This window comes from Halichoeres trimaculatus, unplaced genomic scaffold (assembly GCF_033239565.1).
Source record: "Halichoeres trimaculatus isolate MK-OKI-2021-1 unplaced genomic scaffold, fHalTri1.1 fHalTri1_scaffold_22, whole genome shotgun sequence".
NCBI classification, from domain to species: domain Eukaryota; kingdom Metazoa; phylum Chordata; class Actinopteri; order Labriformes; family Labridae; genus Halichoeres; species Halichoeres trimaculatus.
Genome location: NW_027437200.1, coordinates 21,798,443 through 21,814,435, shown reverse-complemented (window position 1 = coordinate 21,814,435; position 15,993 = coordinate 21,798,443). Strand labels below are relative to the sequence as shown.

Sequence of the window (15,993 nt, the reverse complement as noted above, 5' to 3'; positions counted from 1 at the left end):
ACAAGTGGAAGAAGCACCACCTCACCATCAACAGGCCACGCACAGGAGCTCCTTCAAGATTTCTGACCAGGGAGTCAGAAAGATAGTCAGAAGAGGACTCAACCAGCCAAGGACCACCCTGAAAGTGCTCCAGAAAGACTTGGAGGCAGCAGGTATAATTGTTACAGAGAAAACAATAGGCAATGCACTCCACCGCCATGGCCTCTATGGACGCTCAGCCCGCAAGACTCCATTCCTCAAGAAAAGGCATGTTGAAGCTGGTTTAAAGTTTGCTAAACAGCATCTTGACAAGCCTGTAGAATACTGGGAGAATGTAGTCTGGTCAGATGAGACCAAAACTGAACTTTTGGGCTGTCATACTACAGACCATGTTTGGAGGAGAAATGGCACTGCACACCAGCCCAAAAACACTACACCAACAGTGAAGTTTGGAGGTGAAGCATCATGGCATGGGGTTGTTTCTCATCTCATGGTGTTGGCAAACTTCATATAACTGACGGAGCAATGAATGGAGCCATGCATGGGGAAATTCTTGATCTGAATCTGCTGCCATCCACCAGGATGATGAAGATGAGACGTGGCTGGACCTTCCAGCAGGACAACCATCCAAAGCACACGGCAAAGTTGACTCTCAAATGGTTTAAAAAAAGAAAATCAATCTGTTAGAACGGCCTAGTCAATCACCTGACTTCAATCCAACTGAACATTTGTGGAAAGAAGTAAAGAAAATGGTTCACCAGAGGGCACCAAAGAATATTCCAGATTTAAAGACAATCTGTGCAGAGGAATGGGCCAAAATCACACCTGAGCAGTGTGGGCCATTAGTTCAAACATACAAGAAGCGTCTGGAAGCTGTCATTGCAAACAAAGGCTTCTCCACTAAGTATTAGATGAGTCTCAGTTAGCGTGTTCAACACTTTTTTCCTGTGTTATCGTACTTAATTCACCATAATCATTATTTATGGACCTGAACGTTGTGATTTCTTTTCATGTGTGGATTATTTGATTTAATATCAATGTCTGGGAGAAATTTTGTTTGAATTGCAGCTTTGGAAATAAATGTGATGAGAAAAAAGTTGACGCGTTCAATACTTATTTTCCCCACTGTACATAACCGTTGTATCCAGGCAATCATGATGGTCTGTGGAGGTCTGCCTCTGACACAAGAGTCTGAACCATCAAATCCAGGTTGGCAGCAACATTTTAAGGCTTTATTACAAAACACCATGACGAAACAGTACATTTTTATGTTGACATATACACTCAAAAACAACGTGATGGTGGCTTTTTATCTGTGTCATCTTTTCAAAAAGTCATCAACCTTCCGCTTGGCATCACCATGTACGCTGTGCATCTCGAGATCAAGCCAATATCCTCTTGGCGTGTCCCGCAGGACAGCACCCACTGTTGCCCACTGTCGCCCAGGGCAGTGAGGGGTGTTGGGTATAACCGTGGATCTTCAGTGTCAGGGAACAGTCACTGGACAGTCTTTCGTGGAGTGTCCCCCTCAATGACCAGAAGTTAGGTGACGTCGGAGATATAATTTAAGACAGATTTCCATCGAGAGAAGAGAACAATAACAGAGGTTAAGAACAACAATATGGCTTTTCCATGTCTCCGTATGAAGACATTTCATCTTTGATTCTTCGCACGGATAATGTGCAATTCCTCAGCGTAGTGTCCAGTCAAGTTCTCATGTACATTTCGTAAGTGCTTGTTACATATTTATCTCATCGTGGTTGCTCCTGAGTGTCTTTCCGTACTGAGGCATAAACTTTTATACTCCACTGACGTCTCTTTTTATGCCACAGCTCCCAGTCGAAAGCATTTGGCAGGAGCTTGTGGGAAATCCTCCCGACACTGGTGAGTTCATCCAGGAGACGCAAAATGAAACAATCAGTTGTTTCTATCGTTTCATATGGAGCTTTCTTCGCACTGCGCCAGTGGTGCTGGTGATTTGAACATGGGGAAGCTGGCTAACTCCTCCTCCAGTCCTTTTATCCCATCCCCTACCCCGTCCCCGAGCCCTTCATCGACTTCGTCCCCCTCCCCTGAATCCCTCTCTATCCTCTTAGGCCTCCCCATCTCCATGTCCCCTGTCCTTCCATCCAACAGGTTTGCAGTTAATATTTCAGACGTGAACTTCAGCCCGCTGCTGCTCGTGTTGCAGTGGGCGTACAGGGAATTCCCGTGTCCGTTGCTGGGATTGCTGTGAATAAGTGTGCCGCTGTAGCTGTTACACTGGAGGGCGCTGTGGCCGTGGTTGCTGAGGAGTGTTGACGTTGTGTCGGTGGTTGCTGTGCCGTTGCGTTTTTCCGTTAGTCGGAATCCCTCGGACAGCAGGCTGGCGCTGCTAGGCGACTGCGGCGTGGCCGAGGAGCCAAGAAGGTCCCTCCCTTTCTCCGATGACAGCGAGTTATCCGGCAGGTGGTTGCCTTGGTGGCCAACGCGCCTACGTGTCACCAAGTAGAGGAGAGATATACCAAACACCAAACCTGCACAGAAGAAGAGGATGTAGATGGCCAGGACGTGACGACCGCCTGCTGCCGCAATGGTTCCTCCAGCATTTGGACCTTCCAGGGTCAGAAAAAAGGCTGCTCTGCGGCACGGGGTGGGATCTCTGATGCCTGGTCCGGCCTCCTGAAGTGGAGCGACACAACCAGAAACAAGATTGGAACATCGCAGCATTTGATACAAGGCGTAAACATTTTTTAAATCCCCAATTATCATCTACCTCGCACGTGCAGATGTATCTTCCCAGGCTTTCGTCGGTCACAGTCACTTCCAGGTCAGAGTTGTGCTGTCTGGTATGTCTGTGGGGAGGATACTCCCAACTACAGGGCCTGGGAGACAGCTGGATGCACGGCAACAAGAGGCGCAGACCTTCAGAAACTCTCAGCTCCCTGATGGATGGGTTGCAGCGCCCTGAACCAAATATGAAAAAACACCTTAAACACAGAGTGATTTTTTTATTGCTATGCCCAGGTTTTGGGGGGAAAATGAGATACACCTACCTTCTTCGTTGTCACATTTTCTCAAGGCATCATCCACTACATCACCAGGACCAGGGCTGAAACACACAAAGAATAAAGTCCACATTTGTTTCAAGGTTTGAAACAAAACACAGCAAACAGGGCTGCCCAGAAACCCACAGACTGGGTATCAATACAGCATTAGGTCCAACAGCGGCTCTGATAGGAAACGAGAAAGATGGAGGAACCCCCAAAGACTGTTCATCTGTTGTTGTGACTCAGATCATGACCACAACATATTTTATGACACACTCTAAAAGGTAATAGCTCTGCTCACTTAAATCCAAAGTGTATACTTAACTCATCTGTTGATTCAACTCATAAAATGGATTGTTTTTTTTCTTTAGGAGGTTAGAAATTAAATCTCAACTGGGCTTTCTTGAGTGAGGAGGGAACGCAGTGGATATGACACCCTGCTGTACATTTAGATGCCATACCATAGGGGGACAGGCTATCCATGTTCCAAGGCATAGACTGAATGTCCATGCTCCTCATGGCACAGACTGGCTGTCCATGCTCCTCATGGCACAGAGCAGCTGTCCATGTTCCAGGGCTCAGGCAGGCTGTCTGTGCTCCACGGCACGGACTGGCTGTCCATGCTCCTCATGGCACAGAATAGCTGTCCATATTTGTGGGACAGATCTGTCTGTGCCCCATGGCACAGACTTTGTACCTTTTAACTTTTACAGCATGTTTAATAAATTATATATCAGTAAATGACATGTATGCCTGGACTATGCTATGTTGCCAAACTTTACAGTGAAGTGTTTTTTTTTTAAATTATTATTCTAAGTTTACTTTAAATTACCCCTACTGAGACAGTATTGTAAGAGCCAACTGTCAATCTGTGCCATGTGGAGCACAGACATCCTGTGCCTCTGACAGAACATCTGAATGTACAGCAGGGTGTCGTATCCACTGCATCAATACTTGTATCTTATTATATTTTTTCAATTTCATGTGCACTTACACTTCCATTTTTTCTACTCATCTTTAATTTTATAATCTCTTTTACTTGTATATTTTATAATTTTAGTTTGCTTAGTCTTAATTTAGATGTAAAGTAAACTTAACTTAAACCCACTGGTTACATTTACTTACCTTGCTTAATGAAATTGGTTTCCTAGATTCGTTTAAGTTAACTTTTCACATTTTACAGTGAAGAAATCCATGTTGATATCAAAATATGTGAAGCACATTGTCCATTTTATTTTTTTGATTGCCAAATTACAGTTTTATACTTGGATTCCCGGATAAAAAAATAAATCTTTTTTTTGACACATGGACTAGTAAATGTTTATCGGTGTGTTACTGCACTCACTCTGCCGTCGTCGGCGTACAGGCTTCCTCGTCTGTGCTCCACACACAGCCCAGTCCTCTGGCTCTGGCGCACACCTGACAGGTGGGATACAGCGCGCAGCCTTCAGCCTGGACACGAGCGAGGGACAGAGGGCTGCCCACCAGAGCTCGGCCCTGGAAGTTAAAGGCGACCGTTACAGAATCACTTAGCAAAGAAAAGCTGTAAGTATTAAAGTTTCTGTGGGACGTGCTGTGTTTTAATAAACGTTTCTTTATCTAAGGAGTCTACCTGGTGCAGTAGGATGTTGTTCACAGCCTCATGTGAGGTGAACAAAGCGATCTCCTGCAGTAAGGTGGTGTTCTGGCCCACTACTGCAACCCTGTGGAGCTCTCCACGGTCTTCAAACACAAGAAACACAGAAATGTAGGTGTTTAATAACAGATTGGAAGAGTTTTATGTAGAAATAGACTGATATGGTTTCACGGGGCCGATACTGATACCGATAATCAGTCGTCAAGGAAGCCGATAACCGATATCTGGGCCGATTTTCATTTGCAGGAAAAGTGAAAATATTGGCTTCAAAATTTGGGATAATACAAACTTCGACACTTAACTTTGTTCAAACAGCTCTCAGACTCAGCAACAGTCAAATTTTCAAAGTCCATTTCCTCGTCTAAAGCGCGTAGGTGACTGATTTCCAGGGTCTAATTTCAGTGCGTTTGAGTTTGTATCTTTACATCCTGCTCCTGTTTCCTCACCTGTGCCGAGGTGCAGCACCGCTCCTCTTCGCTCTTCTCCAACGCCTGTTTGTGTTACAGCCAGTTTGGTGTATGTAATTCCTTTGCGAACCAGCAGGGGCGCTGCAGTGACACTGTTCTCCATCAGCGGGTGGTCTCTCACAAATGTCAGCACCTTGTCGGGGAGTTTCAGGGAGGACTCGTACCCCTCAGCCTTGAGAGCGTTATTCAAACACTGGAAGTTCAGGGAAGAAAGAGAAATAGACACAGAACGTGAAAAAGGCGCCGTACGGAGGCGACTGAGGGTAAGCTACGTGGTTAGAGTGATTACCTGGCCAGGCCTTGGAGTGGGTACCGGTTCAGGGTTTATCCAGTTCTCGCATGTTTTCTTCAGCTCCTTAAAGGGACCATCCAACACTTTTCCAATGTCGGACAGACTGTAAACACACACTGCTGACAACTCTTCACGCTCCCTTCAGGAAAAAAACAAACAGTATTATATACATATGTATATATATTAAAACAATATATTGTTCTCATCTTTCTTCTTTTTTTTAAGAGACTAGTAAGTCTTTCTTCTAACAACAGTGGCGTGCACAGAGGGGGGTGTGCAGGGAGGGTTGTTTCCCCCTTGTGGCCAAATTGTCAAAAAAACAATGCTGAAGTGCCCTCTTTGGAGACAAAACAAGAGTATAAGTGCTCCCGTAAGGGCAAATATGGTGTAAAATCATCCTAGATGGGGCCTAACCATGCCCCAAGCAGGGCCCAAACCATGCTAGAGTGCCCTCTTCGGAGCCACGCTATGTGCTAAAGTGCCCATTTGGAGACCAATCCATGCTGAAGTGCCCTTTTGGGAGCCAAGACACTGGCTAAAGTGTCCTCTTAATGGCAAGATTGTGGAATAATCACCCTCATGGGGGGGGGGTAACCACGTGCTAAAATGCCTACTCAGGGCACATACCACGCTAAAGTGCCTATTGGGGGCAGAACCACGCTAAAGTGCCAATTTGGGGATCTTACACTTGTGCAAAAGTGCCAATCTGGGGACCAAACCATGCGCTTTAGTGACCCTTCAAGGTTTAAACCACACTCATGTACCCTTATGGAGGAAACAACATGCGCTAAAATGCCCGAGCAGGGCCCAAACCATACTAAAGTACCCATTTGGAGACCAATCCATGCTGAAATGCCCTTTTGGGGGCCAAGGCACTGGCTAAAGTGTCCTCTTAAGGGAAAAAATGTGGGTAATAACCCTCATGGGGGCCTAACCATATGCTGAATTGCCCCCACAGGGCCCAATCCACACTAGTTATTCCTAATGAGGGCCACACCATGTGCTTAAGTGCCAATTTGGGGACCAAACCTTGCTTAAGTGCTCTCTGGGGATCTAAAACTTGCGCAAAAGTGCCAATCAGGGGACCAAACCACACGTACTAGTGCCCCCTTAGGGGGTTAAACCACTTCAAAGTGCCCTCATGGGAGCCACACCACATTCAGGGACCATTCTATGCTAAAGTATCCTCGTTAGAGCCAAAACACAGGATAAAGTGCCCCATAGTAATAATAATAATAGGATAATCACCCTTAATGGGGCCAAAGCATGTGCTTAAAGGCCCACTTAGGGCCCAAACCACGCTAAAGTGCCCTCTTGAGAGCTAAAGCTTGTGCTGAAGTGCCAATCTGGGGACCAAACATGCGCTTTAGTGACCCCTCAAGGTTTAAACCGCGCTAATGTGCCCTTATGGAGGACACACCATGCGCCACAATGCCCGAGCAGGGCCCAAACCACGCTAAAGTGCCCTCCTGGGAGCCACGCCATGTGCTTAAGTGCCCATTTGGAGACCAATCTATGCTGAAATACCCACTCAGGGCCCAAAACGCACAAAAGTGCCAATCTGGGGACCAAACCATGCCCTTTAGTGACCCCTCAAGGTTTAAAACCACGCTAATGTGCGCTCATGGGCACCAAACCATGTGCTGAGGTGCCCTTTTGCGCACCAAAACACAATAAAGTGCCATTTTGGAGGCAAAATGTGGGTTTGAATGTTTACTTGTGAACCAAAATCTGCCCTAGAGTGCCCTCCTGGTGACAAAACGCATTGGACTGTTTGCTTGGGAAAAACGTGTGCTCAAGTGCCAATTTGGGGGCCAAACCATGCTTAAGTGCTTTCTTAGGAGCCAAACATAGTCTTAAGTGCCTTATTAAGGGCAAAAGTGTGGAATAATCACTCTCACGGGGGTAAAACCATGAGCTCTGGTGCCCTCTCAGGGGTTACACCACACTAAAGTGCCCTCTTGGGAGCCAAACCACGCGCTAAGGTGCCCATTTGGAGGCCAAAACACACTGAAGTGCCCTTTTAGAGGCAAAAACATGTTTTTTTTTCAACTGTCCGATAACTTGTCGTTGCCCTATCTCAAATTCTGTGCTGTAACTTTGATATGTCGTACAGAGTAGCTTGAAAACTTCCATTTCGTTTTTTTTTCATTTCCCTGACCCCTAACCTACCACTGGGAGGTGAAGAGCCCGTAGAAGTGTGTGGTGCTGGGGTCGCCAGGCGTGTGCTGGGTGGTGAAAACATCAGTTAAGATGTTGTAGCGTTGACCACTGGGTTTATCCTCACACACCAGCTCTGCCTTCAGGAAGGTGGTCCAACGGCGCTGCAGGGTCTTCATCCCTCCAACGTCGGACTGAGCGGAGGAAAAGAAGAGTTAGCAAACAGATTCCTGCGATGATATCCACACATCACAGAACAGCACACTCCTTTCTGTCACCTTGCAGACCCGCGCCACCCGGGGCACTTTGACCTTGGTGTACAGGTCGTACTCTTTGGCCACCTCGGTGAAGAAAAAGTAGATTTTGTCGTCGTCTCCTGTTGGGTTGCTGTCAGGAGACTGCTCTATGAAGGCGGAGCTGACGAACTCAGGGTCTAAGACGAAAGGACAAAGACGTTATTCCCAACTCAAGAGGCGTCTGTGCCACAGATCAACGCGTTGGTGTGTGTCTCACCACTCAGCCAGTTGATGGAGCGCTCAGTCCGGATGCGCTCTTGCTCAGGGCCTGTTGCCCGAGAGATATCGAAGAGTGTTCCAAGAAAGTTACTCGTGGCTGCTGTGTACAGGGTACCACCTGGAGAGACAAGGGAGAATACAACATATTTATGTCACAAAACACTTTAAAATAAATCAGAGATAAAATCCTGGTCAACCAACACTAGACTAACACTCGTCTGTATCGTCCCACCTGCCATGACGGCCGTGTAGTGCTGACTGGGCTCAAAGGGACACTTGCCCTTCCCGGTCTCCATCTTTATCCCTCCGTCCTCAGCTTTTTCCAGGGAGAAAGACGAGAGCTCCTGAAGGAGAACAACAACAACAAAGAGGAAAGAGACGTTAGCATAGCTGCTGCACTGAGCTAACAAATGAAAAAGGTTAACATGTCAACATCCCTTATTTATCAATGTGGCGTGGGAATTGGTGCAGAAACGAGCTAACAGCATGTCCACATGTGATTTATGACCCAGCCAATCACAGAGGAAATGACAGGACCAATGAAATCAGCTATTTTTTTCCAATACACTTCGCAATTTAGTTTCTGCTCCCCCTGGTGGCTGGCTGCAGTATAGGTTAAAAAATCCATCTCCCCAGTCATTCCAGATGGGCTGTGTTCAAACTTTAAAAAATGAATACACCTGGTAGAAATGTTTCTCACGTCTGATTGTTGTGGTGATTTGAAGATACCATTTTTGTATTCAGGTCCTCTTTTATCTGAAAAGTTTTGTTTTCATTAGTTATACGAGGTTAAAAATGAGGTTTTACGTAATGTTTAATGATCATTGACAGCTGACTTTCTCTTGTATTTTTTTCAAGGATTGTAAAATATGCCGGGAGGTAGAGTCAAGAAGAGATGAGACTCTCGAAAGAAAAAAAAAGAATTATTATTTTTGTCACCCAGCTCCACTCAGATTCTCTCATAGTCTAAAAATAATGTTAACATAAATTAAATAAAAATAATATTAAGATAAATGATATAAAAATAATGTTTACAAAAATTACATAATATTAATATAAACATGAATGATATAAAATAATGTTAACATAAATTAAATAAAAATAATACAAACATAAATTACATAAAATAATATATATATAAATTATATAAAAAATAATGTTAACATAAATTAAATAGAAATAATATAAACATAAATTACATAAAATAATATAGATATAAATTATATAAAAATAATGTTAACATAAATTAAATAAAAATAATATAAACATAAATAATATAAACACAAAACTGACGTAAAATTGGTTTGGAAAATGTGTCTAATTAATTTAATTTAATTTAATTTAATTTTTAATTTAAATCCAAAAACAACAAACTAAGGACATTTTGTCTATAATTTTAGTTAATTTCAGTTATTTTGTGAACACAAGATACAGTTTAAGTTTACTTATCATTTTTGTTTTCTTTTCTAGTTTTTATTAGTTTGAGTTAACTGCAATGTAGTTTAAATTTGTAGTTTTCGTTTTTTTTAGTTTAGTTTTAGTTAACTGTTATAACCTTGGTGCACAGACTTTTTGAAAGGTAGGAACAAAAAAAAAAAAAAAAACAGCACATACACTGTGTGTTTTTGCCACCCAAAAAGGGAAGTTTATCATATTTTTACCAGCCTAAAAGGCAGTTAAGTGTGTTTTGCCAACCAGGAGCACACTTTGGCACACGGTTTGGCGCAAACCTCTGCCAAGCATATTATGATTGAACACTTTAGTCCTACTTTAATGTTATACTCCCTTTCAGCAGACTGTCTGCTACAATTTGGTGTTAGTTGCAGGTTTGTACGATAATTTGTTTCCTGACAGTGTTGAAAATTATGACGACCCAGTACATATTTCATAATATGGATCTTAGTATCCAGAATATTACCAGGATCTGGATGGTACTTTTACATCTGTCAGAAATTATGGTGACCTTGTCTTGTTTTGTTTTTCAAAGCAATCCAACCATTTATGGTGGAGTTATATACACATATGGTGAAAACAGCCCCATCTCACAATGATAAAGAATTCTTTAAAAAACTCCTGGATCCAGACAGTGATCCAGACCACCTCCAAAATTTAATCACTTCTTCCTTATCCCATTTTGAACATTTCCTGAACATTTCATCAAGATCCGTTTGCAACTTTTTGAGTTATGTTCACAAACAAGCTCTCCCAACAACAATGGAACGTATCAATGTAACCCTATTCTTATAAAATGCTACATAGAACATTATTAAACAGTATCAACATTATGTCAGGAATGAGCTGACTCACCAGAAAGGCACACTGGGGGTCAAAGGCGTAGGTGCCACACACATAAATCCGTCCATCGCCCAGGAACTCCAGCAGACGGATGTAATTGTTGCAGTCAACCTGCAGAGGGAGACAAACATGGAAGAATGAAGACCACTGAGATGGTTTCCCAATGAAGGCTGGTCTTAGTCAAGGCAGGGCAGATAACAAACATTGAACACAGTTTCTATACTTCATTCTCTGTCATCAAAAAGTTTTTCATCTCAATATGGACGCCCTTTGCTTTTATCATAGCCTGGAGACGACCTGGCACTGCCTGGTGGCATGAGCGCCACACTGTCTCTGCATCAAGTTTTGACCATGACTTCATCAGAGCTGTCTTCAAAGGGGTGACACTGCTGTGAGATACTCTTGAGACCTCCCTCTCCAGGATAGACCAGATCGCAAAGTCCATTGGACTGATGTCTGGACTTGATGGAGGCCTCCTTCAAGGCCACAATCTGGTCGTGCTTACCTTTCGATGCCATACTGGACTACCATTAGGAGTAAACACATGAACTCAGGTACATCAAAAGCTATGCCTTCTAAGAGAAACTATCCACAAATATAAGTTTCTAGGACAAAAGCTAAACACACAAAATAGAGATATACAATAGGTAAATCTTTCTGGCTTTCTGTGTACATTACTTTGCAAATGCACAGACAGATCTTTGAACATGTCCTCTCAACAGCAAATGTTCAGACCAGGTTGTAAACATGTACTTTATCTATGGCTGAAGAGTCTGAGTGATTTTGATACGAGATGAAAAAAGCACAGTTCACTCCTGTTTCATGGCGTCTCTTAGACTGAGTCTATAACAGGCGTCAGTTCTCACCTCTGTCTTTCCTTTCGCCACACAAGACCTCCTCTTCTCCTCAGGCACATCCCAAATAATCTGAAACATGAGTGAAGATGCAAACATATATCAACCAACCAGTACAAGAGTTGAATTTCAACAGTTGAGTTCCAGTATAACCTCCTATAACAACGGTGGGCACCAAAAATCTGGCCTTACAGGCGCAAGAAGGTCACGATCAGCTTTAACTTCTGATTTAATAATTTTAAAGAAAAACTAGTGACAGAAAATAAATCAAAGCAGAACAAGACATAACACACTGACATAAACATACGTCCATGATAAATAACATTTTCATAAAACAAGATTAAATTTTTAAACAGTTCAATCATGAAAAGGGACTTTCTAATGCGTTCAAATACAAAATTGTAAGTTTTTTTTTTTATTTAAGGAACAATCAACAATAAGAGGCAAAGGGAAAAAGCAATCAGATTTAGTTTTGTGCTTGAAGTCGAATGTTATTTGTTTTCTCTTTTTTTCTTCTTTTTTATTTTTTTCTTTAAACTTAGTTTTTTTGGATCCACTTAACTATTTTTTTCCATTCAGTTAAGGCTCAATTTGTCAATAACAAATGTTACCATGCAAGGTAATAATAACATTATTATTATTATAATTATTATTTTTATAATAATAATAATAATAATAATAATAATGATAATAATTATAATTATTATTATTATTGCTGTTGTTATTGAACTTATACTTATAATTATCATAATTATTAATTATAATTGTTATTATTTTTAATAATAATAATAATAATAATAATAATAATAATAATAATGTTATTGTTATCATTATTATTTTTATTTATTTTTTATTATTATTATTACAGGTAGGCCTGGGTGAACATTATTAAATGCCAAGAATATCAATCATAATGCAACAATGATTATAGTAATAATTATGATAAATGATCATATTCTTATCATTATAATTATAGTTATTATAGTTAAAATAATAAATAATAATAATAATAATTATTATTATTATTATTATTATTATTATTATTATTATCATTATTATTATTATTATTGGAGCACTTATCACAAAAAATGTTACAAAGTGCTTTACAATATTAAAACTAACAGTAACAAGAAATAAACAAGGATAAAAATATAGGTTAAATAAAAAGGTGAGTAAAAACATAAAAATATATTCAAGTCTTAGAACCACTACCACCATATAATGTAAAGGAAAACATCTCTAAAATAAAATCAACAAAAGATTTAATCAATTTAGTGTGCCAAACCCCGATAACTCGAAATAACTCTCCGTGGTGCAAAACACACACGAACACACAACCACACACACACACACCATCTACCTTTCTAGGTCGTTGATTCAGTTTGTACGTGTCCACGGCCAGTATGGCGTCCCTGGCGCCCAGAAAGAGCGTCCCTGTTGAATGATCCAGCAGAAACGTGCTGAAGTTTGACACGCCTTCAAACTTCCCTGGACCCAGAACGGTGTCTGTGGAAGAAAAAAGGGCTTTGAGATTTTCAGGACTGAAGACTAAGTGTTCAAAAATAAACCTAATCTCACTATCGCCTTCCTGAGATTGTTTTTAGATTTGACCTTCATCAAACTTTATTTATAAATAACTTTCAATACGTTGAAACCCTAACACAGATTGCTTTACATGTTTGAAAGCAGCCCCCAACCACTCCAACCCCCACCCTGTCCATGACCAGCATCATTCCCTATCCTCACTCCAACTACAAAGACAATCTGATTCTTGATTAGGATGAAAGCAGCGTGTAGCACGCACCAATAAAACACACAGTCCACAAACAGCACCGCTGATTGACTCCTCAGGGGGGAGATTAAAGACACATGCTAATGAACAAACGCTGAGCTGCTAATTTAACCTCAAACAAACCAACAAAAGAAAAGAGCACAGTGCTGCACATCATGAATCATACATTATTCATTTGATTCACACAACCAGAGTTAAAGAGGCACAACGAACACCTCTGTCTGTCTCTACAGTCAGACACACACCTGCTGGTATCAGTCCTTTCAGGCCAGTACACACAGGTGGAGGAAGAAAACTTTTGTAAGTAACGCTCGTAGAAGAAATCAGGTAAGTGATACTTTCTGTGAAGTCTTCTGAAATATTTGGGGAAACAGTGATTTTTTTTTGGGCAACACCCTGAAACAAAAAAATAAAGACTGGGGAAAGTGTTCAGGAGGTCATGGTGTCTAAATCAAGGGTCTTCAACCAGCGGATCTGGAGCCTCACACAGGTCTTTGACTGCAGTGGCTTCCTGTAGCTTTAGAAAAATATAAATGAAATAATTAAAAGGTTTAAAAAATCTTACGAATTCTTTAGAAATTCAAAATATATTTTTTGCAATTTTTTTGCAGATTTTTTGAATTTTACAAATATTTTGTATAATTTGATTTTTTTTGTAATTTCATGTTTTTTAATATTGGCTTTCCTATTTAAATTTTTTTTGAATATTTTTAAAAATCTTGATTCTTTTTAAAGTTTTTTCTAACTTTAAATTCTTGAAGTACTTGCAAGTTTCTGAAATTTCGATTTTTAAACATTTTTCAAATTGTTAAAAGTTTAATTTAAAAAAAAAAAAAGGTTAAACAAATTTTGGAATTCAATGTTTTTTAATGTTGCATTTTTTTCTGAATTCCAAAATTTGTGGGACAATTTTGCCATTTAATTGAAAAAAAAAGATCAAGACATCACATGCACAATTTTATTTATTAATTTTTAAAATATTTGCAATTGTTTTATTTTCAAAAATTTATAACATTTTTGCAAAATTTTTAAATCTCACTTTTTCCAATTTTTTAAAAACTTTTGCAAATGTCAAAAAAATCTAAAATTCTTGAAATACTCTCAATTTTTTTTAAAAAAATTTAAGAATTTATTTTTTATTTTTGAGTTTTTTTTAATTTTTGAAATTCTTTTTTTTCACAATTTTTTGATTTTTTTATTATTTATTATTTATTTTAAAATTTGTGGGAAATTTTTGCATTTTTTTAAATAAAAGACTTAAACATCTAAAGTTCAATTTTATAAATCCCCACAAAATCTCATTCACATGATTTTTCCCTAGATTTTAACAATGTATAGAATCTCATACATCTCTTCTTATTGAAGGTAAAGTAGGTTTGGTGGCTCTGGAATGACTCCAGGTATCCAGGTGAACTGAAGAACAATGGCTCCAGTTTAAGTAAAGGTTGCAGACCCCTGATCTTATCTCAGAATAACAGTCATAATCTGTTGATGCTGAGGTGGAGGCCACTGAAAGCACCATGGTATACCCTGGTAAAGAGCACTTGACGGCGACATGGTTTTCCACTTAGAGCCTGTCTGAGTCGCCGTGTGAAGTGAAAAAAATCGAACACACCAACATCGCCTGTAACTGAGTCCCATTTTCTCCCCCCACCTCCATCACACTCACTCACCCAGTCAATCTGCGTCTGTACCATTTCACATGAATGTCATCCCTCATTCACTAAGGAGCCATCTGTTCCGCTAAAAGCCCCCAGGCAGCCACCACAGCACGCCGCTCTCTGATTTGCCCACCACGGGCCTCCACTTTCTGAAAATCAGCCAACATGAGGAGGGTGACCGAGCAGATGCATGTGGCACACACACACACAGACAGACACACACACACACAGACACACACAGGTCTGTTCAGATGTTCATCAAGCTCAGTGTTACAGCTGGTTCACTGTGGGCTGCTCCTGATTCAGAGTCAACTCTGAGGAAGTCAACACGTCCCTCATCAGTTTGAAGATCACAGCGTCGAGACAAGAAACAAGGCCACGAAACCTTCAGAGCCAATCTCTCTTTCTTCTTCTTCTTCTTTATTTATTTTACTCAACCTTGAATTTACTGGAAATAGTCTTACTTGATGAGATGCAGCGTAGCAGCACAGGAAGGTTTCACACAGAGGGCAAGACAGAGACAACAGACAGCAATGAACCAACAATTTGTCAAGTTTATAAATCAGCAGCGTGGTTGTAAGCTAACTTGTGGCTTGTAGCTCAGACCAAGATGAAGGAGCAAAAACACTAGAAGCTCTTTGACCAAAGACAGAGCAAGTTCAAGGGTATTTCCTCTGTTAGCGCAGCTAGCTTGTTGGAGATACATCTTACGTTCCCAATAACAATGGATGGAAGGACAGGTCCATGTCGTTGAACCAGCACGTCGTCCTCACCTCCTTCTCCTCACCTTGTGGGGAAACATCCGGCCTAGCACCAGTTAGCATTGACATGCTACAGGCTGCTAACAGCTGAATTCACATGTAAACAATGCAGCCATGGTTACATGTAGGATCTCCAGACAAACACAGGAGCAAAAAATAGTAAAAATATTACTGAAGCCACAAAAAGTATTTTTTTTCAAATGCATTACATTTAGTGTGACACTGCCTCAGAATCTTGTGGTATAAAGAATAAATAAATTAATGTAAATCACAAAGAGAATAGGGCCCAATATAGAACCTTGTGGAACCCCATTTTTTATTTTCAAAAAGGTAAAAGATAAGTTATCCACATCGCTTCCTTATCATTTTGATCCTTTTGTCACCTCTGTTAACGTGATCTGTGCCATCCATGCATGATCATCCACGTTCTGTCACGTTAGCCTGAAGCCCTCACACACACACACTCTGTAATCTGTGCTTCCAATGAGCACACACACACACACACACACACACACACACACACACACACACACACACGGAAAATACGACATG

The 15,993-nt window shown here is 40.8% G+C and overlaps 1 protein-coding gene across 2 annotated transcripts in view; it reads right to left on the bottom strand.

Moving 5' to 3' along the window:
* Positions 1–1,052: 1,052 nt before the first annotated feature.
* The window catches only part of sema4f (sema domain, immunoglobulin domain (Ig), transmembrane domain (TM) and short cytoplasmic domain, (semaphorin) 4F), a 110,188-nt gene continuing 95,247 nt past the window's right edge, over positions 1,053–15,993 (bottom strand). For both annotated transcript variants that reach the window (XM_074699381.1, XM_074699380.1), the window contains 14 exons: positions 12,588–12,733; positions 11,240–11,299; positions 10,386–10,484; positions 8,311–8,422; positions 8,077–8,196; positions 7,842–7,996; positions 7,576–7,757; positions 5,401–5,542; positions 5,091–5,304; positions 4,621–4,730; positions 4,354–4,505; positions 3,015–3,070; positions 2,735–2,925; positions 1,053–2,640 (listed from right to left, as the gene is read on the bottom strand). In XM_074699381.1, coding sequence (XP_074555482.1) covers positions 1,915–2,640; positions 2,735–2,925; positions 3,015–3,070; positions 4,354–4,505; positions 4,621–4,730; positions 5,091–5,304; positions 5,401–5,542; positions 7,576–7,757; positions 7,842–7,996; positions 8,077–8,196; positions 8,311–8,422; positions 10,386–10,484; positions 11,240–11,299; positions 12,588–12,733 — 2,465 coding nt within the window. In that variant the 3' untranslated portion in view covers positions 1,053–1,914. The remainder of the gene's footprint in view (positions 2,641–2,734; positions 2,926–3,014; positions 3,071–4,353; positions 4,506–4,620; positions 4,731–5,090; positions 5,305–5,400; positions 5,543–7,575; positions 7,758–7,841; positions 7,997–8,076; positions 8,197–8,310; positions 8,423–10,385; positions 10,485–11,239; positions 11,300–12,587; positions 12,734–15,993) is intronic.